Source organism: Dermacentor silvarum, chromosome 10, assembly GCF_013339745.2.
Source record: "Dermacentor silvarum isolate Dsil-2018 chromosome 10, BIME_Dsil_1.4, whole genome shotgun sequence".
Taxonomy (NCBI): Eukaryota; Metazoa; Arthropoda; class Arachnida; order Ixodida; family Ixodidae; genus Dermacentor; species Dermacentor silvarum.
This window is the reverse complement of record NC_051163.1, coordinates 148193634-148221293: the sequence shown is the minus strand read 5'-3', so window position 1 is coordinate 148221293 and position 27660 is coordinate 148193634. Positions and strand designations below refer to the sequence as shown.

General features: G+C 44.4%; 1 protein-coding gene across 1 annotated transcript; it reads left to right on the top strand.

Annotated features, from left to right (window-relative positions):
- Positions 1-464: 464 nt before the first annotated feature.
- Positions 465-26315, top strand: LOC119431060 (venom serine carboxypeptidase-like). The gene is made up of 5 exons (XM_037698523.2): positions 465-536; positions 6099-6211; positions 13643-13720; positions 15662-15845; positions 25890-26315. The coding sequence occupies exons 2-5, from the start codon at positions 6150-6152 to the stop codon at positions 26280-26282; spliced, it is 717 nt and encodes a 238-aa protein (XP_037554451.1). The 5' UTR covers positions 465-536; positions 6099-6149; the 3' UTR covers positions 26283-26315.
- The last annotated feature ends 1345 nt before the right edge of the window (positions 26316-27660 follow it).

Here is a 27660-nt window from a genome sequence, read left to right as displayed (position 1 = left end):
CTGGTGGTTGTGAGGGATAAACTTCTCAATGCCGACATGTTTAGTTTGTTGTTCACCACACAGAAAAACGCTGCCAGACATAATTATTGAAGACGCAATTAACCAGCCAACTTGTCTACGAAGGATTATTTTTTCGACCATGAGCATCTTCCTGCCTGATGTGCTCCTTCCACATTTTTGAACCCCGCATCTATAATACCAAAGAAGCACCGAAATTTCAACGCCTCTTCTTTTCAGCGTTGTTTTCTGCTACAGAGGAAGACGGCGCCACGTTCAGCGAGTTTTTCAGAAACGTGTTAGGCATAAGTACAAACAGATGAAACCTTGAATATAATACAGCTAGCAGATAATTTTTCCGTTTAACTCATGAACTTTAAATGCGAAGACACAACTACCGTGCCCTTTGATTTCTCCGTTGACATTTTCATATCCAGGGACTAACGATATAAGAATCCAAGTAAACAGTGATATTCGCCCACTCTGCAAACCAATCTGTCGCGCTGTACATCCCTTCCAGAACATCTTGGTGCTCACGGGTAGGCACATATTGTACTCCATTATGTGACGCTAAAATTACATATATCCAGTGCATATTGCCTACTACCCTTGCGAAGCGCAGTGCTTATAGTTCATTCCACTTATACACGGTTTTTAGATTGAAACGGTAAAAGAGCTTTATCTAGTTGCCGTAACATTTCATAAAATAATTTTTGTATTTCCTTGTCTCAGAAAATGAATTATGTCTCTTGAAAAGATTACTCTGTGGGTTCCGCTGGAATTTTGGGTACGATACTAAGACAAGTTGAGACTTACCAAAATATCGTTATGTTCACATTAGCCCAACATTTTGCTTTGGTAGTATGCCTTGTTTCTTAACTTCCGTGCTTTTCGAAACCTTAACTTTATCGAGATCTTTTATATTATTGTGCAATTTAACAAGCGACAAGCAGATTCCGAAATGTTTTTTGAAAGTCCTGTGTCGTTGATCATTGCATCAAGTGTATAAGCTTTCTAACGGCAAAGATCATCTCCTACACCTTGTAATGCGCAATGTACCGTATATTATACACTCATAGAAGATCGGGGAAAATTGCGCAGTCACGGCAACGCAGAAATTACTAGAGTAGCGTCTTAAGGTGGCGGTCGCACTCCGGTGGCACGAGCCCCCCGTTTTCAGTACTTTTGGAGCAACCATAGCGGCTCTTCTGCTTAGGATATGAAGTTGTCGTATAAACCATAAAAAGATTAATTCTTGTAGATTCCTACTATATATAATATAAAGAAATTGATTGATGTGATTTAAAAATAAATGTTCAAGGACAAGCATGAGATACATGGTTTTTGCGAACTGTGTCTCAGTTGTGACCATATTTAGAAGAAACTACCTCACTTACTGCATTTCGGCTTGCTTTGTAGCTTTAGAACATATTTATCTAGTTCCTAGACGTAGCAAAATAATTTTGAATTTTTACTCTTTGGGTAATTTGCTTTTGAATGTTGCCAAATATCGCAATCTTCTGTTGTAAACAGCCCGACAACTACATTCTCAAGGAAGCTAAATTTTGGGTAAAGTAGAGTTCAAGGAATTTCCCTTTAGCACGAAAAATTTCATTCATGTAACTTTATTAGTTTTCCTAATAATGTGGCCGAAATTAAGCAATGTTTGGAATTCTGGTTTTATTTTTGCCCATTTTTGCGGCAAGGTACTAAAGCTATGAAGCTGCGGTTTAAAACTAATAAAGTTACATGAATGAAATTTTTCGTGCCAAAGGGAAATTCCTTGAACTCTACTTTACCCAAAATTTAGCTTTACCCAAATTCAGCGGTGAGTCGTCATTTTAGAGCGCTCGTAAGTGCCCGTTCCTGCGGCTAGCGTCGGCGTTATCCCTCAGCGTAAACGAGCGAACGAGTACAGCGAAAGATGAAAGCGAACGTGGAGTGCAGCTTGAGAAGGAAATCGTAGTGCCCCGCAAGACTTGCGCTGACTGCTACAACATGGCGCGAGAGGAACGCGATGTCGTCTGTTCACCGATGGCATGCGGTGAGTGCGACCAACGATACCATATATAGAAACAAAGCGCTGCATGAGCGGAGCTCTGTCTGCGGCGGCTGCTGTGAATCGTCCCCACGCGTCACCCACGCCCTGCCTCTCATGATCTCCCGATTAGCGAGGCATTCGAGTCACCACTTCGCTCCGTTTACAACGATCCGCACGAGACAGATTGTCCGCGCCAGCCAATATATCAGAAAATGAAAACACGTGTAGGGCTGCACTCAAATTTCGTGTTACGGAATACCGTCATCGTCGGTTAATTTTTTTTTTTTTTTGCAGTCAAAATCAGGTCTCTAAAGTTCTGGGGTCTCTGAAGACCCTCTAACTGTAGAGGGCCTCTAACGGCCCGCGCGTTAAAAAACAATTTGCCAGTTACCACTGCACTATTCATGCGGAAATTTTGCAGAAGGACCGCATTTTGGAATCTACGTCGTTCAGTGTAACACTTGCCACAGTTAAATGCGTAATTTTTAAGGAAAGAAAAATGCAAATTTGCCTTTGCTTTTGGGGGTACGAGCTGCTACCGCAACGGTGCAAGCTTAAAGTTCTGTCGCCGCCTGCCGGCAGCTGCAGAAAGCAGCCGGTCAGGGAGGGTTCCCGTGTGTTCTTGGAGCGGGAAACACGCGGAAACCCTCCCTGACCGGCTGCTTTCTCTAGCAGCCGGCAGGCTGCTACAGAACGTTTGACATGACGATCATGGCATCCTTCTGCAAAATTTGAGTAAGAACAGTGCAGGGTGAGTGCAAAACGTTTTTTCGAACATACGCCGCAAAATGTGGAGCACCCTGTACCTTCCATAACGGTATGTGCGATGGCGGCGCCGATGGCGTGGTGCGGCTGGAGCGTCCGTACAATTGCTATCGCACTAGAGGAAATCACTCGAACGTTAGGAGCTGTCTGTCACGCTAAAAGTATCATAAGCACTCTGAATATTCCACAGGTCTTCCTTGTTATCTGTAGAAATATGGGATTAACAGTGTAATGATATTGCAAGGGAGCGAGAAAGTTCAAGCAACAGAAGAGTAGGAGGACTTGCTAACTTGTCGATCGGCTTCTTTGGCCATGGGTTATAATCAGACCTATATGTCCCGAGGAAGCTATTAAGGAAGAGGAATGTTTGTCAGAAGAAGATTCAGACACCGATTTACCGCTGGAGACATTTCACTGCTATACTTCCGCCTTTAGTACTGTAAAAATGCAAATGTGTGAACACCAACAAATTTGGAGGGGTAATGACAGTGACACGAAAAAAAGTATTGTCATGCTATAATACGTGTTTAAAGATCATCGGGCTGTAGAAAGCACTCGACAGTCAGAACTTCTGATATGCGCGCACGACAAATACGCCAACGTAATTGGAATACGGCTCGGCTCATAAAACCGTTAATCCTGTACTTACATGGCCGACGCACGTATTGCAGTTCTTTTGTGCTATATATATCGACGAGTACAATACCAGACACATAAATAGCACACGTTCCCTTGTCGTTGTGCATAAAACATTGTAGAGAAGGTAATAGATAATGGCTGAAAGTAGTAGGCAATGGTGGCGAACGAAAGGTAGGCGCGAGCAGCCGCCGGCGGAGATCGACTCCACGGACGTGCTCCCATGAGGGCGACGTTCCGTCATGAACCGAAAATGAAATCAGAATTTTTGTCCAGCTGGAAAAACTCCAGCCGATGCCGCGCAATTTACAGCTGGAAGGAATTTTATTCTCCGCTGTAAAGCGTGGAAATTCAAGCTAAAAGATACTTTCCAGCTAGAAACCATTCGTATTTACAGGCTAAAATGGGCTTTATTCCCAACTGGGACCAGTAGACATTCCAGCTGGAAGCGGAAGCATCTCCGAGCTGAAAGGTTCAGTGGTTCCAGCTGGCGGAAAAAGTGTTCCGGCTACACTTCAAGCTTTAAACCATTAACCATCCGCTTGGTGGTGAGTCATGACCTGGTGAAATCCAAGGGTGAATGTTCACATCAAGCACGATGTAAATTGGCCAGAACTGACACGTATATCAGCCCGCTGCTGTCGCATGTCACAGTTGGTTTCTAATGTGATTGGCCGCAAGGAACAGCTGGTCCAGTGAAATAGACGCAGCCAAAGCAGCACGGTGGTCAAACTTGAAGTCATTTATTTGAACAGTTGCAGCTGGGGTTGTGGAAGTATGTCTTGTTTCTCCCCCAAGATGTCCAATGCGCTTACACATTTCCCTGTACGCAATCTGGAAGAAATATTTACATGCAGTGAGTGAAAATTAAAACAATCATTACTTTAGTCCACTCAGTTCTAGTAAATACTGATCTTTACCAAAATCACGTGAATTGTATCAACAACCTTTGAACCGTAGCACCATCTACCTTCATCACACCTTCTTCCCAGGGTATATGGCGCAAGGCCAGGATGGCTTGCAACCGGAGCTGCACGAATGAAGCAGGTTGTTAACATGTCTAGCGCATTGACGTTGGCTTTAGTGTAAAGAGAGTTCAAACGAAGTAATTTGTAGATTGAAATAGGCGTGTTATGTAACTCAAAAACCTCCCAAGAAGCAGTTTTCTGATCATTAACACAGAAGAACGAGAGACAGGCTTTTTATGTTATCCTTGTTTTGCACTAATTGAAGTGCCTGCCATTCGAGGGAACATGTTTGCGGACGCGCACTTGCAGTGCAAGCATGCCTAAAATGCGTTTCTATGACATCGGGCAGAGTGGCACATACGTACTAGTATTTGCTTCATAGGCGTATGTGCAACATTAGGCACAAACACTGCACGGCACTATTTCCCAGTGAGCTATTGGAGAAGAAAGGGGCTTACGCAAACTGGGAAGCACTTCGCACGTATATGAACATCACATTTAGCAGAGACCTATGATACAACGCTCAAGCATACCAACATTCCGGATAAAAAAAAAATAAGCTTAAACTTATGCTCAATACATAAACAAGTAAAAAAATTACCGCCAGATGTAGAATCAGGGTTGGAGAAAACGGTGTCTCTCCATGCGCACTGGTGAATTCACTACACCACATAGTACAGCAATGAAAACCATTGACATGCACTGGCCTGTACTCTTAACACCGTCCAGAGATGAAACTGTGCAGAATCAACTACTCCATCAGCAATATCGCGCAGGTTCCTCATAAAAAACTCATTGATCAATCACTAACAAACGTGCACACCCTAGAGTCTCACTGTCTCACCGTGGCTGTTGTACGATGTGCTGTACGAAACTGTGGACACTGTGGCGTCGTCTTATTTTAAATGTTCGGCCTGGGTGTGTAATGATGCTGTTTGCTGTAAATAATATTCTCATGCCCTTTTTTGCGAAGTGCTAATATGCTAGTATCTACGTATTATTTTTTATTAATGCCAAAAGAGCGCATGAAGATAAGATACGAGACTAAGGCTACTAAGCATTAAACAAAAATTGGGGCAATTGTACCGGCGTCATGCAGCAACAAATACATAATAGCGGCGGTCATATCGCAGCCTGATAGCGGCTGAAGGTGGCACTTGTTAACACTCTTCTTTCACACGGAAGTAATCGCTATGCTGTAAACATTAGCAGTTTGCGAAACGGCTCATCAATACTAATCGGGCAAGCGCCTAGTTAGAGGACGTCGACTGTGTAGGAAGATAGGTAATACCGTGCCGCCCAGAGCGCGTCACTTTTGTCTACTACAAATAAGGTTCAATAAAAGTGGCGGTTTTTCCCGGCGATATTTGTTTTTGGAAAGCCAATTACACAGGTCACTTTCGGTTTCAATCGTTCCGCTTTTCCAGTCGGAACACACGGCCGGTGCGTCCGATATGCTATAGATACATACTTGTTTCAAGAGTAACAGCCTCTCATTTACTTTGAAAATTATGAATACCTCGCCCCCTATCCTCCTGTAATTGTCTAATGAAGCTAATAAAAAGATAATTTAAACATAATTAATTAAGCAGCGCTTCCTTACAGGATCGACTTCATAGTGTGCTGGTCGCAGTAGGCTTGCAGTAGGCTGCAAAAATTGCAGTAGGCTGTTCTCTTCCATTCTCTTCCAGCGAATGTGTGCATTGCGACGAGTGGCCTTTGACATTTAAAAATAAAACAGCATGATATCATCATGCCTATGGAGGCTTTTGGTTCTTGCAGCTATTCTTCAATATATACATCGGTGAGTATATGAGACTCCCTTTCACTTTTCACCTATCATTCTTCTACTTTTCTGTACGTGCGTTCTGAGGCGTGGCCTAATGAATTGCTAATTGATTTATCTTAACAGTTGTACGAACACATATCTTATCGTGCCTCCTCCTGTATGCTAGCGAGGCGTTCGCCTGAAGTCCTCGTGCGATTGTCATCATTATCAGCCTATATTTATATCCACTGCAGGAGGAAGGCCTCTACCTACGATCTCCAATTACCCATGTCTTGCGCGAGCTGATTCTAACTTGCGCCTTCGAATTTCCTAACTTCATCACCCCATCTAGTTTCCTGCCGTCCACAACTGCGCGTTACTTCTCTTCGTATCGATTATGTCACTCAAATAGTCCACCGGTTATCCGTCCTACGCGTTACATGGCCTGCCCAGCTCCATTTCTTTCGCTTAATGTCAACTAGAATATCGGCTATCCCCGTTTGTTCTCTGATCCACACCGCTCTCTTCCTGTCTCTTAACGTTACTCCTAAGATTTTTCGTTCCATCGCTCTTTGTGCGGTCCTTAACTTGTTCTCGAGCTTCTTCGTTAACCTCCAAGTGCGACTGTATTCGAGCATAAATATACCTTCGTTGCAGGTCCTATGTTAGCTTTATTTGTAGTCAAAAATGTGTTCCTGTAAAGATAACTTCAAATTAATCGATTTCAAGTGCCAAATAAAGCAATGCTACGAGTGAAGGTTGAACATTCTTATCCGGAAAGCAGCAAGTTCACAATTGTAGCTATGCGCTAAGAAATGAGACGATCACATTCGGTGATTTCTCGTGCATTTGTTTTCGAGCAGTGAGTTGCGTAAAATTAAAAAAAAATGACGAGTACCTCACATACTACGAAGCAGACCCTTACAGAAACATGTTGGTTCACCTTGTAACGCTCGCGGAACATGAAACGATGCTCGAGCGCCAGATAGCGGCAAAAAGCTTCGCATAACACCTATTCCCAAACCACATAGGATCTAGATATTTTTAATATACTTTTTTCTTCTTATGAAGCATTGCTGCAGTGGCTGAGAGGTAAAACCTCCAGCTTCTACTTGGCGGGAGTGGGATTGGAATCTGCTTGGGCACTGGACATTATTTTCTTCCTTTCTTTTTGAACTCACAAACCACTTTCGGATTCCTGTGACGGACGCTGGTGGACACCAGAAATTAGAGACACTATTGTAGTCAGCCCATGACAGCTATTGTTCTACTAACATCTTCGAGCAGGTATACCCCGAAATGAACCTTCGAGAATATCTACGTCAAGGCGAACATTTTACATGCAATGCTAAGTACTAATATTGTAAGATCTGCCTATTATTTTTTATTAATATCAAAGGAGCGCATGAAGATAAGATACAAGACTAGGGCTACTAAGCATTCAACAAACATTGGGGTAATTGTGCCGGCGTCATGCAGCAACAAAAACATAATAGCGGCAGGCATCGCAGCCTGATAGCGGCTGAAGGTGGCACTTGTTAAGGCTCTTCTTTCACACGGAAGTAATCAAAGCGAACATTTTACATGCAATGCTATAGCAGCTCTGCCCAATAGGATTATTAATACTGACATTAGTGGCTGATAAGCACCATTGGAAATAATAGCGGTTTTTCGTCTGCCTCTCCTCGGGGCCTGCACTGTTGTGCGCATGCAAAGCGCCTGCACTCACTTCGCTATGGCGGTGCCCTCAATGCGCTCGCTACCCGTCCGTTACGGGAGTTTCGCGGGCTCGTGCGGAAAACACGCTAAAAACATTCTCGGGGCGCTATGCTACACTTAAGTGACTGTGGTGCGGAGCGGTGGCGCAATCCTGTCATTTCTTGAGCGTACGGCGACCTCTGTATGAACCACCTTCCCCTTCCCACTGGGTGTTAGTCATACTTTTTTTATTCGAAACATAAATCTTTGGGTTAGAGAGCCATGTCCGTTTGTGCAATTTGAGGCGAATAAAAATGAAATGGCTTTTCCTAATTCTATTCCTTCACACTCTTTATACAGATAGTATAAAGGTGCACTTGCATGTAAGTTGAGAGGAGCTGCAATCTCGAGAAACAATAGTAATGTAATGAGGATGAGAGCTAGGCGACATGTAGATTTATATGGTATTTACAAAATTGCACAAGACAAGACTATATAGCTGAAGAGGCACACGTGCGGACATCGCACATCACTGTCTTCATCGTTCTGCCGAGCATCTCCTTCATCCTGGTACACTTTCCCTCCGTAACATTACCTTATGACGACTTAAGCGCAGTAGTAGCGCTTGCTATAGACGGGGAAGAGCTAGCAGAGCAATATGGTTTTGGTCAGGAAGCATGCACAAGACCAGTCAGTAGCGACGGCATAGAAGAAGAAGGCTCAGTGGTCTGGTCTTATAAATGACGTCGCTGAGCCGGTGCAATACATTGTAGGGCCTGGTGTAACGGGAGAGAAGATTTTCTGATAGGCCAACACGGGAGGCATGGGGATCAAAGCAAGACCAGAGAGCACGGCGGGAAGAGTGCGCTTCTGTGCCAGCTGTGATATTGGTCTTTTTGGATGTTAGGGACGCAGATAGTAGGTCATGGGCAAGTAGACGAGCTGCATGGGCTCTAGCAATAACGTCCCATGGCGTATGCAGTACGCAACTGAGCAGTCCCTACTGACTGCTTAGTTGTGTACTGCTCCATAACTTCTATATATGCCCATATATGCCCCATAACTTCTATATCCAATATGCCCCATAACTTCTATATCCAATATGCCCCATAACTTCTATATCCAATAACCCGATATGAAACACATAGGATCCCATATAAAAACCAGTTTTTCCTATATGCCATATGATGTTATTGGATATAGGAGTTATAGGGAATACGGGTTTTTTCAGTAGGTGTGGAAGGAACGAAGGGGAATCTCGAATGGCAAGGCAAGGTGTAGGCCAAACAGTTGCTAAAATGGCGAATATCTAGTAGTGTCACGCTATAACGATTTGTACGCAAACGTGACAAATGGTAGTGCGCGGTCTCAGTGACGTTGATCAGGTGAAATATACATGGACATTGGTTAACGTTCGACTCAGTATCTCTGTCCGTCCGTTCATCTGTCGATGATACGAAGTGGTGAACTTGTGCTCAATTTAGGAAGAACTGAGGATGTCATACGGAACTTTCAGAAGAAAATACCTCCCGTGATGGGTCACAAGATGCTTAAGAGCGCCGTGATGGATGGTGACGTCATAAAGGAGGAAGTTAGCGATGTCTGTAGAACAGCTAGTTAACAGTGTCCTAGTGATGGCAAAGCCCGTCATGACTGGGATTTATTTATTTAAGATGAATGTAGATAAATGGCCTTGCAGGTCAAGTATGTATAGTCAAGGCCCGCACGGAAAAATGGTTCCGCAGGTATACCGATAAGGTGCAGCTGGCCAGAAGGAAGGGATGAAGTGTGCTTGTGGCGTTTGCGGCATCATCAGCCAGCAGTCGGTGCGTCGTGAAGCTGGTCTTGAAGATTGGAGCCTAGGACCTAAGGCAGAGTAATCAGAATTTATGGGTCATATGAGCCGAGATTACGACACACAGATTACTATGATACAGAACGTAGTGGTATAGCGTGAAAAGGCGCACAGAAGGTATAATGACGGAGAGGCCCAATGGTGAAATATTAACCGCCAAGACGCGTGTAGTCGCTATTCTGTGGTTATATTATCCAAAGAAAGGAAAGACACTACTAACGCATCGGAATCAGGGTAAATGAGGCCGGAATCATAGACAGGGTGACGTGACAGACTTGTAGTGGACAACATATGAGTACACTTCGAGCCGTAGTGTCCAGCGACCAAGAGATGTAGACGAATCTGTGATTGACGGGAGTCAATAGATGGTGTGAATGTCTGTAATGAAAGGGAAAGTTCGACCTAACAAGGCCGGAGTTTGGCGACAGCCTTCACAAAAAGCCAGGCAATCGAGCTCAGCAATTGCTAAACATTTGTTCTGACGAAGAAGAAGGCTGGCGTAGTTGATTACTCCGTCGTTGCCATGCTACGGACCCCCCCCCCAGTTCATGGCCCTCGGTATCAGTGCGAAGTTCTGTAGGCTAAGAGGGGTCGAAGTGGGCCAGTATTGGTGGTGTATTGAGAGAACAGGTGAGAGTAAGAAAAGAGGCTGCATGATCAGGGGCCCAGGCGAAGCCAATGACTCTCGTCAAAAGTGCAGTAAGAGGGTGGTCAATGTGCTCGTACACATTGTTGAGCGGTCCTTAAAATACCGGACTTTATTATACCGGAAGTTAAAAACAATTAAATATTTACTCCATAGAGCATAAATTCACGAAGTCGTTTCAACTTCCAGGCGTGATGTATTATTTTCTTTCTTTATTTGAGGGCAGATTCTCCCCCAACCCATAGATGATCACGCTCACAGCATCCCTATTTCCTGAACATGTCGGTTTCTTTACGGAAGCTTCGCTACCTCTGTTCTAATAAATGTGTCAATGATGATAATATTTAGTTTTTTTCGCTCCCCTAACGTATATGCATCGAAGCCAACTGGCCCATTTCTCTGTCTCATTTCTGTTTAATTACACCTTCGTAGCAACATCAGCGCGAGCACGAGCCTTCTTAGTGCACCTGATACATACTAACAAGTGACCAGAGATGTCCGTGTAGAAGTGAGCATGAACACCTGGGATACTGTCCCAGCAGGTGGAGCATACCTTGACTTTATGATGGTATACAGCTTCCGGGATCAGCCCACCGTGTAACTCGCTTTATAAGCCTCACTAATACAGATATCGGCGACTGATAGCACTGTGGGCCTACCCACGCCTTTATACTGGGGAAGGCTCGTCTTGAGAGACGTCCATGCCATCAAGTTTGGATCGGTTGTGTGATCTGTACAACGCTAATGCATTTAATGTATGCCAGGAGTAAACGCAAACTAAAAGAGAGCAGCGTTGCACAAGGTTCGCTAGCTCAGCGTGCCTGCCTTTTATATGTTGATTATCTGTGGAAGGTATACTGTCTGAAGGTATACTGTCTGTGTCAGTCGCTGCAGAAAGTTGCGCGGCTTTCCAGCATGTCCAGCAGTTTGCTGGTATTATTCATATTTCACTAAAGTTCCATCGAAGCTATTTAGGAGTACGGCTAATTCTCATCGAGATCACATTGTAATGTTGAAACATGTGTAGCAGTCGGCGCTCTGCGCAAAGGTGGAGCTTGGGGAGTTGAAGAATGAATGAATGAATGAATGAATGAATGAATGAATGAAAAACTTTATTTTCACAAACGGAGTTTACCGGCGTAGGTGGAGCCCTCAGTCCAGGGCCCCTGTGGCCTTTGCCATCTTGCGAGCTCTGTCGATCAGCTTGAGCTGTTCTTCAGGCTTCGAGCAGGATAGCGCAGTCTCCCACTGCTCCGGTGTTGGTGTTTTGTGTACTGGCGCTACCTTTAGTTTTTGGCAAGCCCATGTAACGTGGTAAACTGTCGCGTGTTCCCCGCATAGCGGGCATTTATTGTCATGTGTTGTCGGATAGATTTTGCTGAGTAAACTCAGATTGGGGTATGTATTAGTCTGCAGTTGTCTCCAGCAACCGACTGCTTTCTACTAAGGTCTTTGTCGGGAGGGGAGTAGATCCTCCTTAGGGCTCTTTTGTTTTCTAAAATTGCTCCATAGCGTCTGGTGACAGTGTACGGTTCCCTGTCGTGGTGCGCCCCCCGGTTGGCGTTTGCTCGGGCCTTGGCGTCGGCACGCTCGTTCCCTGTCACAGTTTCATGGCCTGGTGTCCACGTAATGAAGCATCTCGAGAAGGTGATTTTTCTCGTCTTGAGTATGCGGATGACCACAGTGGATATGCGTCCCCTGCTGTACCTTCTGCACGCTTCTTGCGAGTCGGTAAGCATTTCTGTAGTGGCCTCTTCGCCCTGGTGGGTGATGGCGAGTCCGATTGTCGCTTCCTCAGCCTCGAGGATGTTGTTGCCTTTGATCGAAGCGCAATTGATTTCCTTAAGCTGGTGATCAACAACGCTGACTACCGCCCCGGAGTGTTTTTTGTATGTGGTCGCATCGACGTATAACACGTCTTTTCTCCGCGCGAAATATCTTTCGTGTGCTTCCGATCTTGCCTTTCTTCTGGCCTTGTGTATTTTAGGATGCATGTTTTTTGGTATCGGGCTGATCTCAATGATCTCTCGAATATATTTAGGTATTTTTTCTATGCTGTTAATTTATCTACAAGCATCTCTGATGCCCAGTATCTTCAGCGTGTTCCTGCCCGTTGGGGTCTGCATGAGTCTCATTTTCTGCGCAAGAAGGTGAGCTTCGATGTGTTCTTGCAGTGTGTTGTTTATGCCCAATTTAAGGAATTTCTCCGTGGAGTTGCTGACCGGCAGTCCGAGAGCGCATTTATAAGCTTTCCTGAGGATTGCCTCTAATTGTTCCTTTTCCTGCTCGAGCAGGGTTTGATAGGGGACACTGTATACAATCCTACTGACCACGAGGGCCCGTATTAGCCGACATGTGTCCTCTTCCTTCATACCTCGTCGTCTGTTTGAGATTCTTGCGATCATTCTCGTGATCTACGGTGTGGTGTTTGCGAGCTGTCTGATTGTGTGATCCATACGACAGTTGCTTTGTATCCACATGCCAAGGATCTTAACTTGGAATACCTCTGGAACCTTCTTCCCCCCTATGTAGATATCTATGGAGGAGTTGAAACGTCAGTGATACAGGGGGTTTTCTTATTTGCTTGGTATACGGCTGGAGGAAATATTACCGCAACGCGCGCTTATTCTATCAATTTTACGGCCGGTTTAATTGTTGCCGGCATCAATTCTGGCCTCCTCGATACATCTATAAATGAACGATGTACGTGCTCGATGGCTGAAAACACCAGCACAATTTCGATTAACCAAAGCTTTATAGAGAGGTTTGTTTACAGCAAAAATATTAGAACACATTTCAAAGAAACAGCTGGAAAACATGTTTCAACAGAACTGTTTGTTGGCTGTGTGGGTGTTTGCTAAAGGACATAATTTTTGCGGCAAAGTATATTGCTTTCTTATGTGTGTGCCTGAAATTGCGTCAAAAATATGTTCTACAGCTGGGAAACAGGTGATAGGAATTATTAGAAATTTAGAAACGTATCGGCACACGTTCCTCTCACAAAAGTCCTCGTAAATGTCTGCTGTTCTGTGTTGACATTCTGCTGCCTGATATATGCTTAGCTCAGATGCAATTGAATATCCTGCATGACTTGTGTGAGGATGATCGCAGAAAAAGAACACATGCGAAGTCAGCTTTTATAAAGAAGAAGGAAAGAAACTCGTTATTAAATAGAGAAAAAGGAGGAATGAAAAAGTTATATTTCTGGATGTGTTCTGTGAGTGATCTCGTTTCGTCGCACCTAAGATCTTATCGTTTACTATTTCAGGTCAGAAGCCAATGGTGAGGAAAGCACTAACAGCGATCAGGAGCCATCGAGTGGCTCGACTGGTCAGCCAAGTGTACAGTAAGTACTGCACTTCAATGTAGAAGGACTGCAAATAATTTCTTGGTTTCCGAGCGTACATAGGTAAAGTGATTCCGAAGAACATAAAAAAGTCCAGCTGTGTTACTAACTTGCACTTCTACGATACCACAAAAACCATTCCTACTATAAGAAACATGGTAAGCGTAAGAGCCTTGGTATTCATGTGACGCCATGTATTTTCAAAGCCTCTGTGTGTGCCTTATTCAGACTTTATCGGTAAAGTCTGGCTACATTGTTTAAGAAAGAAACGAAAGAAGGAATTTTGCAACTCCTGAGAACTTTTACTGCGCCACAATGGCCAACTGAGAGAATGTATTTAATAATTTGGGTTGCCACACTATAACCTCCACACTCTAGGGTTGTGGCGGGAAACTGGCCTTCGTTTTCTCTTATGTGAATAACCTCTTTCTGCGAAATTAAAGAACTCGCAGTTAGGAATGAATACTTCACAATTCTCAATTGTTTCAGCATTTTTTAGCCTAATACATTGGATAGCGCAAACATACAAAGTAATGACTGAGAACCAATCACCTTATTAAGAAGATAAGGATTCATTTTTCGCTTAATAACGGTCGCAGAAAAGACACACAAGAGCGTGTGCGCGCAATCTTCATTGCAGGACCACGCTCTCTACGTCTCCTATTTCCCCACGTTTTTACTCCTGGTTTTGACTGACGACTTCTGTTATGGTCTAGCTGGCGATATGCTCTGGCAAATCTAGTCTGCAAGTGTTTGAAGCCCAGTCCTACAGGGTTACACATATTCGATATTGCTTGAAGCGTTTTGAGAGTGAAATAGCTCCAAGACAGCGCCGTTATGAGGTGAAAGATGCTATGCAGTTTCTGAAAAGATATACCTGAAATTTATGTTTGTTTCAAAAACAACCCGCGTTGCCTTTAATTTTAAAGCCATGTCAGTGGAAATGCACTTTTTTTGAAGAGATGACTGCATCCCGTGAAGCAGTGTCGGGATACATCAACTTTTATTTCGCAACTTTACAAGGCGAAAAAGGTTGCCGAAGAAAAAGCTGCTACACTGCAGCTTGACTGGGCTCCAGCCACCCTCAGCAATGAGACGAAACATATTTAGCATTTCTAAACCTTCATAAAAAGCATTGTACCAGACATACAATGAATCCAAGATTACATTACAATCAATACGTAGTTGTTATCCCGTCAATTTGTTGCACGGTGGCAATGCGCTCCATATTTTTAAAGCGAAGTGTACTTGGTTTCAGCCCTACACTTCGTGGGTTCTAGCCCCTGATGCATTGCCGCGCAAGCATTTCGGGTCACTGGGTGTGCGCCCGTACAAGCAAGTAGAACACGAGAAAAGAAGAGAAGAAATCGGCAACAGATACAGACAAGTAGGATCTCATCATACATTGAGGGAGGTGTGTTCACCTACTGAATACAGGAACAAAAGAGCCTAGTATGGAGGCATTGAAGTGAGCAAAATGAACCAAAGCGCGCGATAAGTGCGGACGAGACAAAGGCCAGGAAGAAGCGTCCAGCGGAAGAAGAACACCTTCGTTACGCTGCGTAGCGCGATGCAGAGCGTGAGCATACATATATAGTGATTATTATTGAATACGTATTGCAATATTTCGGTCGCTGCTCTTACAGCAGAAAAATTGCATCACTGCGTTACAATTGAGTGATCACGTTACAATTTCGTAAAATATGTATTGCTTTGTCATCATTTCGCCAACCATTACTGTCATTATAAGGTAAGGTTTTCATAACATTTGCACTGACATTCCCGTGAACATCAGAAAAGCTTGGCTTATATCTTTGCGTAGAATTCGCAATTGCTTGTGTCTTTTGTGTCTCGATTTAGTTTGTTTTGGCGTAATACGTCATAACACATAATTCTGCATTTCGTTTTAATAAAGCACTCAACCAAAAATTCCTATTGCAGGCCAGAAGACACTTTACCTTTGTTTCTGACGCCTTACATTGAGCGGTGTGACTATGACACTGCGAAAACCAAAAGCAAAGTAGAATTTTTTCAATATATGGCGAACGTATCAGCGTATTCTGGTTTGATCACAGTGAATAAGACGTATAACAGCAGCCTGTTCTTCCTCTTCCTAGTCGCAGAGGTAAATGCCTTTCGATGTTTACGATTAATGACAGCTACTTCTTTCACAGTTTCTCTTTTAATCATTTTATTCATGTAATCAGCCAATTCTCCTTTTCTCGCCCAATGAGTTTGGCTACTCGAGTCATAACAGCAAAGGGGGGGGGGGGGGCGAGCGTTCGTGGTAATGTTAAGAGCAACATACACGCACACACGCACACATACACACCAAGAACACTGGACACTTCTGCGATCTTTCAGAATCACATCCCAATTTCCAGCGAAGCTGTTTCATTCCTATAAGTAACCCACACGCTTCACAACATTGCCACGATATGGCTTTGAACATATACTGCATGTTGCGCAAATTTAATCATATCCTATTTTGATTTTTCACGACACTAAAACTACATCTGTAAACACTTGTACAACTTCGTAATTAACCAACATATACACATTAAACATTGAACGAACATAAGACATGATGTGTGCGCAATATTAACACCATGTACGAAATTTGTGCCGCTCTGAGAGCCATAGGCAGATACATGTACCTTATGCACTTTGTATATTGCGTGGACGTAAAGACGAACCGTGTATTCAGTACAAGTTCTCAATGCTCATGAATAAGCCAGAAAAGTTCAAAACTTTCTTCACATTTCCCGTAATGTACCGCCTCTCTACCGAGAGTGTAGAATTCTCTCAGCACACTGAGACACACTGGTGATAAGGACGAGCTCTTGCCTAATAATTGTTTTTACATTACCCACAAACATTTGCCATCGCAAGCAGAGCTGAAATATTGTTCCCCCATTTTGACCAATTTTTGTCTCAGCAGCTTCCATATTTATACCATGAGGACCATCTAAATACTGTTCCCTTCATAAAGCATCTATTACGCTATAGAGCACTTGCATAAGGGATGCAATCCAAAGGTCATAATTAAGCAACACACTGAACAGATCACAGATGCCTGCTTGCTATTTCCCCGAAATATAAAAGGACGCCTTGTTGGTTTTTTTGCACCGAGGACCCGCATGGAAATAGGGAGAATAGAAGTGCTAAGTAAATATTTGGAGTCCTCCCATCTTGAAGTCAGGAATGTGAATTTTCCGTCTCACATTACTCTTAGCTTAACGCCCACCCCTCCCTCTTTAACTTAATGCAAAGTAGGAAAATTGAAGAATTCTCTTAGGAAACTGGCAAACATAAGCTACAATAGCCGCAGAACACTTTGGAGCACTTGCTTAGAATTTTCTTTGCAAAGGCTGTAAATTTTTCGCGCACATTAACCTTTACATGAACATCAAACATCATGTTTCTCCGATGTTCTGCATATTTCATCTTGGTTAAAGTAAATACTCTTGGACACCAGCGGGCTCAATTAAGCACGTTTGTGAAACATTAAGAGCCCGCTGCAGCGCTTGCATAAGTAATTTACTGCAACAGACATAGTACACAGAAAACCATTGTGAATAATGGCTGTGTAACTCTTTCGGGCACTTGTTGAGGATGTTTTTCGGAAACATGCTATGAACTGACACTCTTGAAACATTGGACGTATACCCACACATACATTGTCTCTATTCATTCAAATTTATACGTCGCATTATGATGATATTGTTTCTTCAGATGATTGGGGGCAAGTTTTCAATTGCAGTACATGATGTACGCTTCTCACGTTATCGAAAGCTTGTAATCTCATTTTATAGAATGGCTGCAGTTGACCGACATAATTTATACTTTCCTTGGGCATTACATAAACGTTTCTCCTATTTAAACCATATATAAACAATTTATTATAACTGGAGGTATAGCGCAAAAGGGCGTGCAGGGCGACAGAGTAGACTAAGACAGAGCGTTACTAACATGGATAGCTTATTGCACATGGCCACCGCACATACACTATCATACAACAGGAAGAAAACAGGGGAACAAAACCATCGTCTCAACATACATTACTTTTCATCATAATCATAGGTCACAGGCCACTAGTGCAATAGGAACAAGGTTTCTTTTTTGCGACAACAAAACATTCTAAAATATTCCAGATAAACATGAAAGAATGGAGATCGGTCTGTAGCTTGTGAATTGTTTATCACCTGCTTTAAAAACAGGGCATACTCTCGCTATTTTGAGGTGGTCCATTAATTGTAATAACATTCTATTAAATATATACGCGATGATTAGGGCTATATATAATATCAGCTATGCAATTTAACCCTTTAACTAGCAGTCCAACAATATTGTTGACCTCACAAAAGCAGCTGCAAAATCTAGACAAATTCAAATATTAGTCGGCCTTTCAGTTTACATTTATGTACCTGCTCAACAGTGGTATTGAAGGAAATGTCCAGCGTGACCCGCCGTGCTTGCTCAGTGGCTATGATGTTGGGTTGCTGAGCACGAGGTCGCGGGATCGAATCCCGGCCACGGTGGCCGCATTTAGATGGGGGCGAAATGCGAAAACAACTGTGATTTAGGTACACGTTAAAGAACCCCAGTTGGACCACATTTCCGGAGTCCCCCACTACGGCGTGCCTCACAATCAGATCATGGTTTTGGCACGTAAAACTTCACAATTTAATTTTAATTTTTTGAAATGTCGAGCGTGAGCAGCAGTAGAAGTGTTGGTCACAAAACCTGAAGGCTTCGTCGATATCTCCTTAGCGCACGTGGGGGTCATATTCTCCCCCATGCGATTTTTTCCCCTTTTTTAAGCAAGCTATTATTTCTTAACTTCACAAAGGTACATCTCAAGAACACACATTAACCTTGCCAAAGCAAGTGCCAGAGACCAGTTTTGGGCCATACATTCACCTGTCACCACCTGGTCAACAATAATTTTTACCTACTGTATCTCGCTTAGTTTTTATAGAAACCGTTTAATATTTGCCTTGGTATGTACTTAAGCGAAGTAAAGAAGAACTAAAGCAATAAAACCATTCTAGGTCGAGTCTTTCTTGTCTCGCCAGTTAAAGGGTTAAAAGAGTTGACTTAATCTCGTCCAAAACTAGCCGCTACATTATTCTTCATCTGGTATATCAATTGCATGACTTCCTCTGTTGTCCCAGCAGCTAATACTGCAGAAGTTGTAAGATATGTCATATCAGATATGCCTTTGTTGATGTGGATATGTGTTTGTTGATATGTTGATTGGGACGCGGATTGAAGTTTTCGCCACGAAAACCTGAGTTTATTAACAGCATATTTGCTGGCTTCCGTAATGTTGTCCTTCCAGCTTAATTTAGCCCAAGGTTCTTAAAGATGTCAACTTTTGGAAGTACTGCAGAGTGCACTGTGTAAACGTGTTCAAACACACATTTTACTTTGTTTGTTATGCACAATACAAAAGTTAATTCCTCATTTCTTACCAGTTTCGATGTTTCGCACCGCTTTTCAATGCACTTTAGAGGTTCACTTAACGGCTATCGATCTTCCTTGCAATTTAATATCTTGTGCAATAAACAATTGTCAGCAAAGAGCCGCACAGGTATTCCTTCGTTAATGCTGGACAACATTATTGATGTAGAGTAAGAAAAGCATAGGGCCCGACCAACAACAATCTTTGTGCAACGCCTGACGTCACGTTCAACGGTTCTGTTGCCATCAATTTCGACGTATTGGGTCCTTTCCTTGAGGCCGGGGGTAATTCATTTAACGATTCTTCGGTTAACTATGACGTCTCTTAGTCTTATAATCAATTCGGTATAGAGTACTCTATTAAATACTATGAGAGATCACGTCAAATGCCGTGTATCTGCTTATCATATGAAGAGTTGGAAAAATCATCAATTGTTTAAACGAGTTGTGTCAGTGCAGAAAGACGCTGTCGGAATTCATGCTGATCGGGGGACAATGAGTATTCTGAAGGTAGATGCAGATAGACTAAGATATTACACGTTAACAATATTGGCCTGTAATTTTCGACCTATAGCTTATCACCTCATTTCTGCATGTGTACGATCTTAGCTACAAGCCAATCATTAGGCACTGTTCTCTGAGCAAATGATGCGTCGAATGTAATTTTTAAATACAGCGCCACACATTCGGCATACCTTCGCAAAAAAGCGTTGAGAATGACGTCTTGTCCAGTCAATTTTTTCTTGTCTTTGTTCAACAGAAGTGCTAGAATTCCTTCATAACTAACCACTTCGTCTGCTATGTTTTCTGAGCGTGAGAAGTCGAGCGGGATGGGGCACTATCTAATTCTGGTGGCACTAAGTTGTTTTAAAAGCAGGCGATCACGGCAGCGTCAGTGACCATAGTATAATGGATGGCAATAGAACGTGTTGATTATAGTGCTGAGCAGTTGAAAGAGAGGCTAGGCGGAGAGGACAATATTACCGATACTTTTACCGCTCCCCAGAATGATTATTATGCAACACCAGCTACCCCAAGAGTTTACGGTCCTAAAAAGTAGAACATGAACCATTCTTTTTTTACCGCACATTTAATGCCAGAATTTATTTGGAGATGACTTCATAAATTAATTATCATTCCCTCCTGATATCCCTTTTGGGCGGCGGCAATTTTCATCCTTAACTGCGCAGACCGGCTCGATATCTTCGCTCGGTCTTCTGTTGCCTTTTGTCTCTGCTTGCTTTTCTTACGCTTTAGTTGGATGTCAGGTAATCTATGGATTTTCTTGTAATGCGAAAGCTTTATAATAAAGTATTGTATGCCCAATAACGCGAAAATGCGGCGTCAAAGGCGTCGCGGCCGAGCGGTCATATACCAAAAATGGCCGATGACGCAATGAGCAAAAACACGTCAGAAATGCTCGGATTGATGTCAAATTTCTCAGGGAGGTTCCTGTAAACGAAGCAAATCAATGACTTCGAAAAGAAAATTAAGTAGATTTCGGTCGGCGTGTGAACCAAAACCGGGCCTCCGGGGTGCGAGACGAGCACGATCACCCGAAACCCCGTTGGCTCCGCGGTATTGGTTGACTAAAGGCGTGCCTAGTGCGTGCGTCATTGCACACGTCACGTCGAAAGGTGTGGCCTAGTGTGTGCGTCATTGGGCACGCGACGGCATAGCCAATATGGAGGAGGTGGCGCCCCTGAGCGCCTGAGCCGCTGAGCAGTCCTTCGAGTTATTCCCTACTCGCGGGCAGGCGAGCGCGTTGCGACGCTTGGCGAGTTTTCATTTGGCATTACCGAGGCGCAGCTATAACGCAGGCGAAAGCTTGCGTGGACAAGAAATGCGCGTAAAGAAATCACCAAAGGGACTATAGACGAGAAAACGATTGCCTGAAGGCGCTGCTGCGCCTCCTTACAGCGCCCCCAATGTGGAAATTTCAAGCAGCGCGGTCGCTCCGCGGTGCAGTCTCCGCTTTGTTTATTGTTTCGCCCGCGCTTTCCTTCGCTGCTCGTGCTCACGGCGCCCCGTTGTCGACGGTGGCAGATCTCCTGCTTGCTGAACAGCGATGCAAAGACTGCAGTGCGATTTCAAGACGGTTGCCGATGCCAACAGCTTTTTTCGTGGCGGCAACCTCAAGAAAGGGGAGCGTCTGCTTCCACACGTGTGGTGTTGAAAAATTGTGGGCGGTGATGTGACTGTGAAAGCCAAGTGCGTGTCGGAGGTGTCCAACAAGATTGTATACGACATCGAGTTAGAGGTACACACCGAGTTCAGTAATTTAGTCACTTTTATTTCTCTATGGTGCAGTCACAAAGCGGTCATGCATGCTTGCAGAGATGTGCAGAGACGGTGACGATTGCCCTTGGTTTCGTTGGCACGCACGGTTGCACTCATTTTGGTTCCCAGGGAGTGGCATCAGCACTGTCAGCACAGAGAGACACATGCATTAGGCAAGAATAAGCCAATAAAATTAATTAGCGATGTAAGTACTACATATGCGCATAATGCCTTATACCATGCTGTATAAATATTTAATGTATATCATGCCTTATTCAATGCTAGAGTCATGGCAACTCATTGCATTATTGAGCAAGGTATCTTTTCACTGGTCATGAGAAATCACTCGTACAAACTGCTCCGCGAAATGAACCCAGGTCACGGTAACCAGCGATTACCTTGAGACCAGCAGCACGAGCGCAAGAATTAGCGATACATGCCTCACCAAAGCAAATCTAGTTTCTCGTCGGGCAAATGCACCGCCGCAGCAAAAGTAGGCTCACACCGATTCTTGGCGATTCTTCGTTCACAAGAACGAAGATTCTTGGCGGGAAGAGTGAAGCAGGAAGAATGTGCAAGGTGGCAATTACTTTAAAACATGCTTGGATATTGTGAACCCAGAAAGCATGGGAAAACAACAAACATAACGCGCGCGTCTCGGGCAGCTGCTTTGCGATCTGCCGCTTACCGACGCATGCGATGACGGCAGCTTGCATTAAATACGGATTGCCACTACACAAAAGACAAGTAACGTGCGGCCCTATTTGTTGCCTGTACAACTAGGAATTTAAGTTGCAGCGTCTGAAAAAAGGATATAATTATCTTGAGCCAGTCTTTGCCGATCGCGAGTGAACCAACAGTACAATCAATTAAATTCGTAGGTTTTACGTGCCAAAAGCACAATATCATTATGAGGCACGCTGTAATGGAGGGTCTCAGGAACAAATTTGACCACCTGGGGTTCCTTAACGAGCACAAAAATCAAAGTACATGGCAAGAACTGTATTCTTGTATTTCGCCCCCATCGAAATGCGGCCGCCGTGGCCAGGAATCGTGCTCCTGTCGTCGAGCTTAGCGGCGCTACACGTATGCATTTACTGCTAAGCTAACACGGCGGATTTCACTGTACGATTCAACTACGCGACACGTCTGAATAAACGGCCATGCGCTAAATACAGGCACATTACTATTGCGTTTTTATCGAGCGGCCGTGATATTGCACGCGAATGCGAAAGCACGTGACTTACTTGACTCGGCGCACTGCAGCATCCACGCTTGTCGTCTGTCCTCCTCGTACCACCTCTCCGGAATTCTGTAGAACTTCACGGGCGGCTTTCGACTTTTCGAGGCTCTTGTGGCAATCAACAACACAGCAGTATTGCGTGCCACCTTTCCTGGTTGATGAGGTCGCGCTCGCCGTCACGAAAACAACGCACGTGGTCGCTCGCGCCGTAGAGAACACGGGCGCGCGCTGGCCCGGCGGCGACCTTCGACACTTCCATCTTTCCGCCAGGGGAGTAGGCGGCGCTTGTGCCGCGCGGGCAAACTTTAGGTTGCCTCGTCTATAACACTTTCGCATTCCCACACGTAAGCAGTCTTACGTTTCTCTGTTTTTTTTTTTTGCGATAACAATTATATGGACACTCCAGGCGCATTTCTGCCGTCGCCGTCGTCGTCGCCATGTGGTTCCGTATAAAGTCCACGGGCAATAAAATCGTCGCCGCGCGCCGTACGCTGTATGTGAAGATAAAAGCGTGCGACGGTTAGCCGGCAATCGCGGCTCGCGCATGCAAGGGTGGGAAGCGGCAAGGAAGCGCTCAGTCTTCCTGTCGCGCACAACGCTGCGGAGGGAGAGTAGGGAGGTGGATGGGCCCCGCTTTACTGCGGCAGCGCGCTCCCGCTGGAGCCTTCCGGCCCGGAGTTTTGTTTGTTTTATTTCTTTCTTTATTTCTCTCACTGGCTGTCTGTCTCTCTTTCTCTCTCTGCACCTCCTCTCCTCATATGCTCTGCTTTCACTCTCTGCCAGCTCATGCTCTCACAGCTCGGTGATGCTGCGCACGACAACGAGACCAACCTAAAGAGGCCTTAACAGCTCCGTTATAAAAGGAAGGCACATGAGCGCGCCCCCTCTCTCTCCCACACACACACATGCACACACACAAATACGATCTTTATCCAGTTCGCCGTTCTTTCGTCTACCTTATGGATTACCAACGTGCACAACCTGCCACGTTGATTGAATTTTGTTATTGTTCGTGCACTGGTTAAGTTATTTTCAGCAGTCAGTGTAAGCAAATAAGCATTTGTAGTACATTTAAGGAACTGTTACCAAACGCTCAAGTTTATAAGCATTGTCATTCATGCAGTATATGAAAAGCTGATACATTTTTAATTCAACTATATGAACACGCTAGCCGAACTTTTGCCGTCGCCATCGCCGTGAGGCTCTGCATAAAGTCCACGGGCGATAAAATCGTCGCCGCGCGCCGTACGCTGTATGTGAAGATGAAAGCATGCGATGGTGAGCCGGCAATCACGGCTTGCTCATGCAAGGGCGGGAAGCGGGAAGGAAGGGCGCACAACGCTCCCAAGGGAGGGTAGGGAGATGGAGGGACCGAGCTTCAATGCGGCCACGCGCTCCAGCCGGGCCGTAAGTCCCCGGGGCGAGGGTGCGCAGGCTCGAGGCGCAATACTCCCCCTTCGTGGGGAGGGGGGGGGGGGGGGGGGGCGTATTGCGCCGCGAGCGCCCGCCCGCGCGGCTGTATCTTGAAAAGCACCTACGGCGGTCCACCCTCCCTGTGTTTTCGGGTCTAAGATTGCGTTGATGCCAGTGCCAGCACGAAGCTCAATTCGCTCGCTGCTGCTGCGGCACTGACTCAATCCGGTGTTTTCACAGCGAGTTTCCGCGATCATCGAGTGACATGCGTTCATGTTTGCTTGTGCACGCCTGACAACATGCTTGTTAATTTAGTTGGTTTAAACGAACGATAAAACTACTATCCTTACTTTGTATAGCTGTCCACTAATTTGCTATCGCAATCGATGCTTCGCCTTTCGGGCGAAATTGCGACTTCTTCTAAAAACCTTATAAAACAATGAAGGAAATGTTGTGTTCTCATATATTGTGCTTTTTTCCTGCAGTATTATTAGCCATATCATGCGCATTGGAAAACACTCTCTGCGAGTGTTAATGTGCAAAAACATTTTATATATAAACGGTTCATACAACGATTACCGCCAAAATCAGTGAATAATTTTCATCCCCTGTCAGCATGCTACATTATCTGTACATATATAAAAGCACGCTCCAATATATGTCTTCCTAGCAGAGAAGTAGTAACAGACTGAATGATTACAAGCTGGAAATAAATACTGCTTTTTTTTCAAATTAATATTTACGGTGTTTGCCAAACTCTTGAAACATTTATTCGGCTACATGAAGCTAACAGACAGTAACGCCAGACATTACAAAAATTTAACTGTTCTTGTTGTCTGAACTTTAGAACAAACTATATAGAGCCCGTGCACTCTAGGAAACAGTCAGGTGGTACTTTCATTGGTGTTTATGAGGAATGCTGCTCTTCTGTAGTGGCCATTTTCAAATAAAGAGCACAAGATCAAACCAGATACATTTTCGCCAATAACGGCTCACTCAACGTAAACTTGTGGCATTCTAACATGCGGATGGCATTCAATGCCCGCAGCGGCCATCGTGTCCATTTTATTGAGTCTTGACTTTGGCAGCTTTGATGCTGTAAGGTAGCATACGAGGTAAGTTGCCTGGTCTTAACTTTACGTACTACATGATGCCTGCGATTGGAAGGCTGTTCCAGATCCGTCGGCAAGGCCCTGAGTCGCGCTGGCTTAGACTTTCATTGTTATATATTTTATACACATTCCAAATGCCCAAGGTATGAACGGTATAAAAGATGGCAGCCGCGGTATGAAAGGTAGAGCAACGCACTAGTAATACAAAAGGGGTGGGTTAGACTCCCACCTGTGTCTTTTCATCCACCTTAATTTCGCCTTCTCTAATATTTATTTATTCATGAAAATTTTTTTAGACTCCCGTTTTCCTCATGTTCTTTGTCTGGCTTCATTAATCCGGTGCCTAATGTGGTTGCAACTAAGGAAAACTGCGAGTTTTTTTCTTATTTTTCTAACTCAGTTTTATTTTTGTCTCACCGTATTTCGCGATCATATTGACAGAGCTTATACAGGTCCAGTTGTTGGGATATAGTTAGGCATATTGGTTAAAAAGGAAATAAACGTTTGGATGATGTGTGGAATGAAATAAAAAATAGTAGGGGGGCCTCGGATCAATTATTTTTCTTGCATTAATAAGGAAATGAAACTGTTGATACGAGTGTTACTTTCAAAGAAAAGTAAAATTGCATCTAACGACCACAATATGCCTCTCTAGGGGAACTCGAGTACCGCACCTATTCTGCTGTGGACCCAAGGTGGCCCGGGCTTGTCATCCCTGTTTGGTCAGTTTCTGGAAAATGGTCCTATCGCTTTTGATGGAAAACCAAATGTCTCAATAAGGACGAATACGCTACAAAAGAACATGAGCATCATATATCTCGACGTGCCAATCGGCAGCGGTTTCAGCTTCACAGATGTCCCGGACGGTTACTCGACAAGCTTGGAAGACATTACCAGGGATGTCATGGAATTCTTGAAGCAATTTTTTGATCTTTTTTACGAGTATCAAAATCGGGACTTCTACCTCGCTGGAGAATCTTATGGAGGTTTGTACCACGATCTTTTTTTTTTCGCATTGTTGAATGACTCAGTGGTTCATTGGGTTTGACGCGCCAAAGCAACACTGGAGCAACCAGGCGACAACGGGCTGTAGTGGAGGGGCGGAAAATAATTTTAGCACTTAAGGTTTGTTAATGTGCATCTAAGTTTGACTACGCGAGTGTCTTACAGCTTTTCCCCACCACAATGCAATCGCCCGGCTGAGAACCGAAACCGACTTCGTGCTCGGCAGCAGAACGCCATGACCACTGAGACACGGCAGCTGGTTTTGCGCGATCCATACGGATGCTGAGGTGGAAAACAGTGGGTGCGAGTCACGACAAAAGAGCATTCATACACACATAAGCTAAAATGCTGTAAGGTGTAGGCATGTGCATGAGGGCTTCTAGTGGTGGTAACTATACTACGTGGCTTCTCGCGAGAATCTCTATTCCTTCCATTTGTAGGGACACATTTACATGCAGGCCTCTTGGAAAGTGGTTAAATGCGTTAAATAACAAAACTTCTGCCATACGTTTCTAAGCAGTGACTGCACAGGTGCACACAGTGTTATACTGATAAACCCATACTCAATGGTGCCATATACCTCACCGTGCGGATGGGCGGTGATGGCGGCGCAATGCAGAATAGTCATTGTATGGCGTTGTCAAGTGTTATGAAACCAACATTCATTACCGACGGTAAGCAAATGACGCGTCCAATCCCATAGGCATGACAGTGCACGGGAAAAAAAGGTTATTTCTCTGCGCACTGCCAGTCATGACCACAGCGTACACGTGCTATTTTTCATATGGCTCGAGCAGGCATGTCCTACAGATAATCATTGAACGCCCCCTACATCGAATGCTTGTGGAACTAAATTAGCCTTATAAGAAGTTATTTATTTTGTCCCGGCCGAAATGATATTCTGCTTTGTGAATATATATACAGCAAAGACCACTGCGACAAATTCGTCTGTGCAACAAAGAAATTTAGGCACCCTGGGCGAGTGATTCGTTGCTTTAGAATTTATGCTCATAGCAGCGCCGCCGCTGGCCTAAGCAGCCGCCATCTATTGCTACGCCGCAAATTTGACGTGTGCGTCGACATCACAACAGAGACTAGCCGCAGAGTCCGGACACCGCATACACAGTAGCTTCGGCAGCCCCCCTCCCGCCTCTACCAAGGAAGAAAAATCTAGCGGGCCTGCTGCGCAACAGTGTTACTGCACATACGTGGTGATTATTTCAAAGTTCTGGCGCAATTTTTGAAAATCGCGGTTGCAGATAAGATAACTCTAGTCCTTGCACTGGATTTTTCAGAGAGGCTGACATTTCTTGCAAGATAAACCAAAACACACATTCAACTAAGTAAAAATTTAGTAATTCTTCATTATCTTACAGCACATATTGCAATTTAGGAATGGTAGCCAATGAGTTTGCAAGACG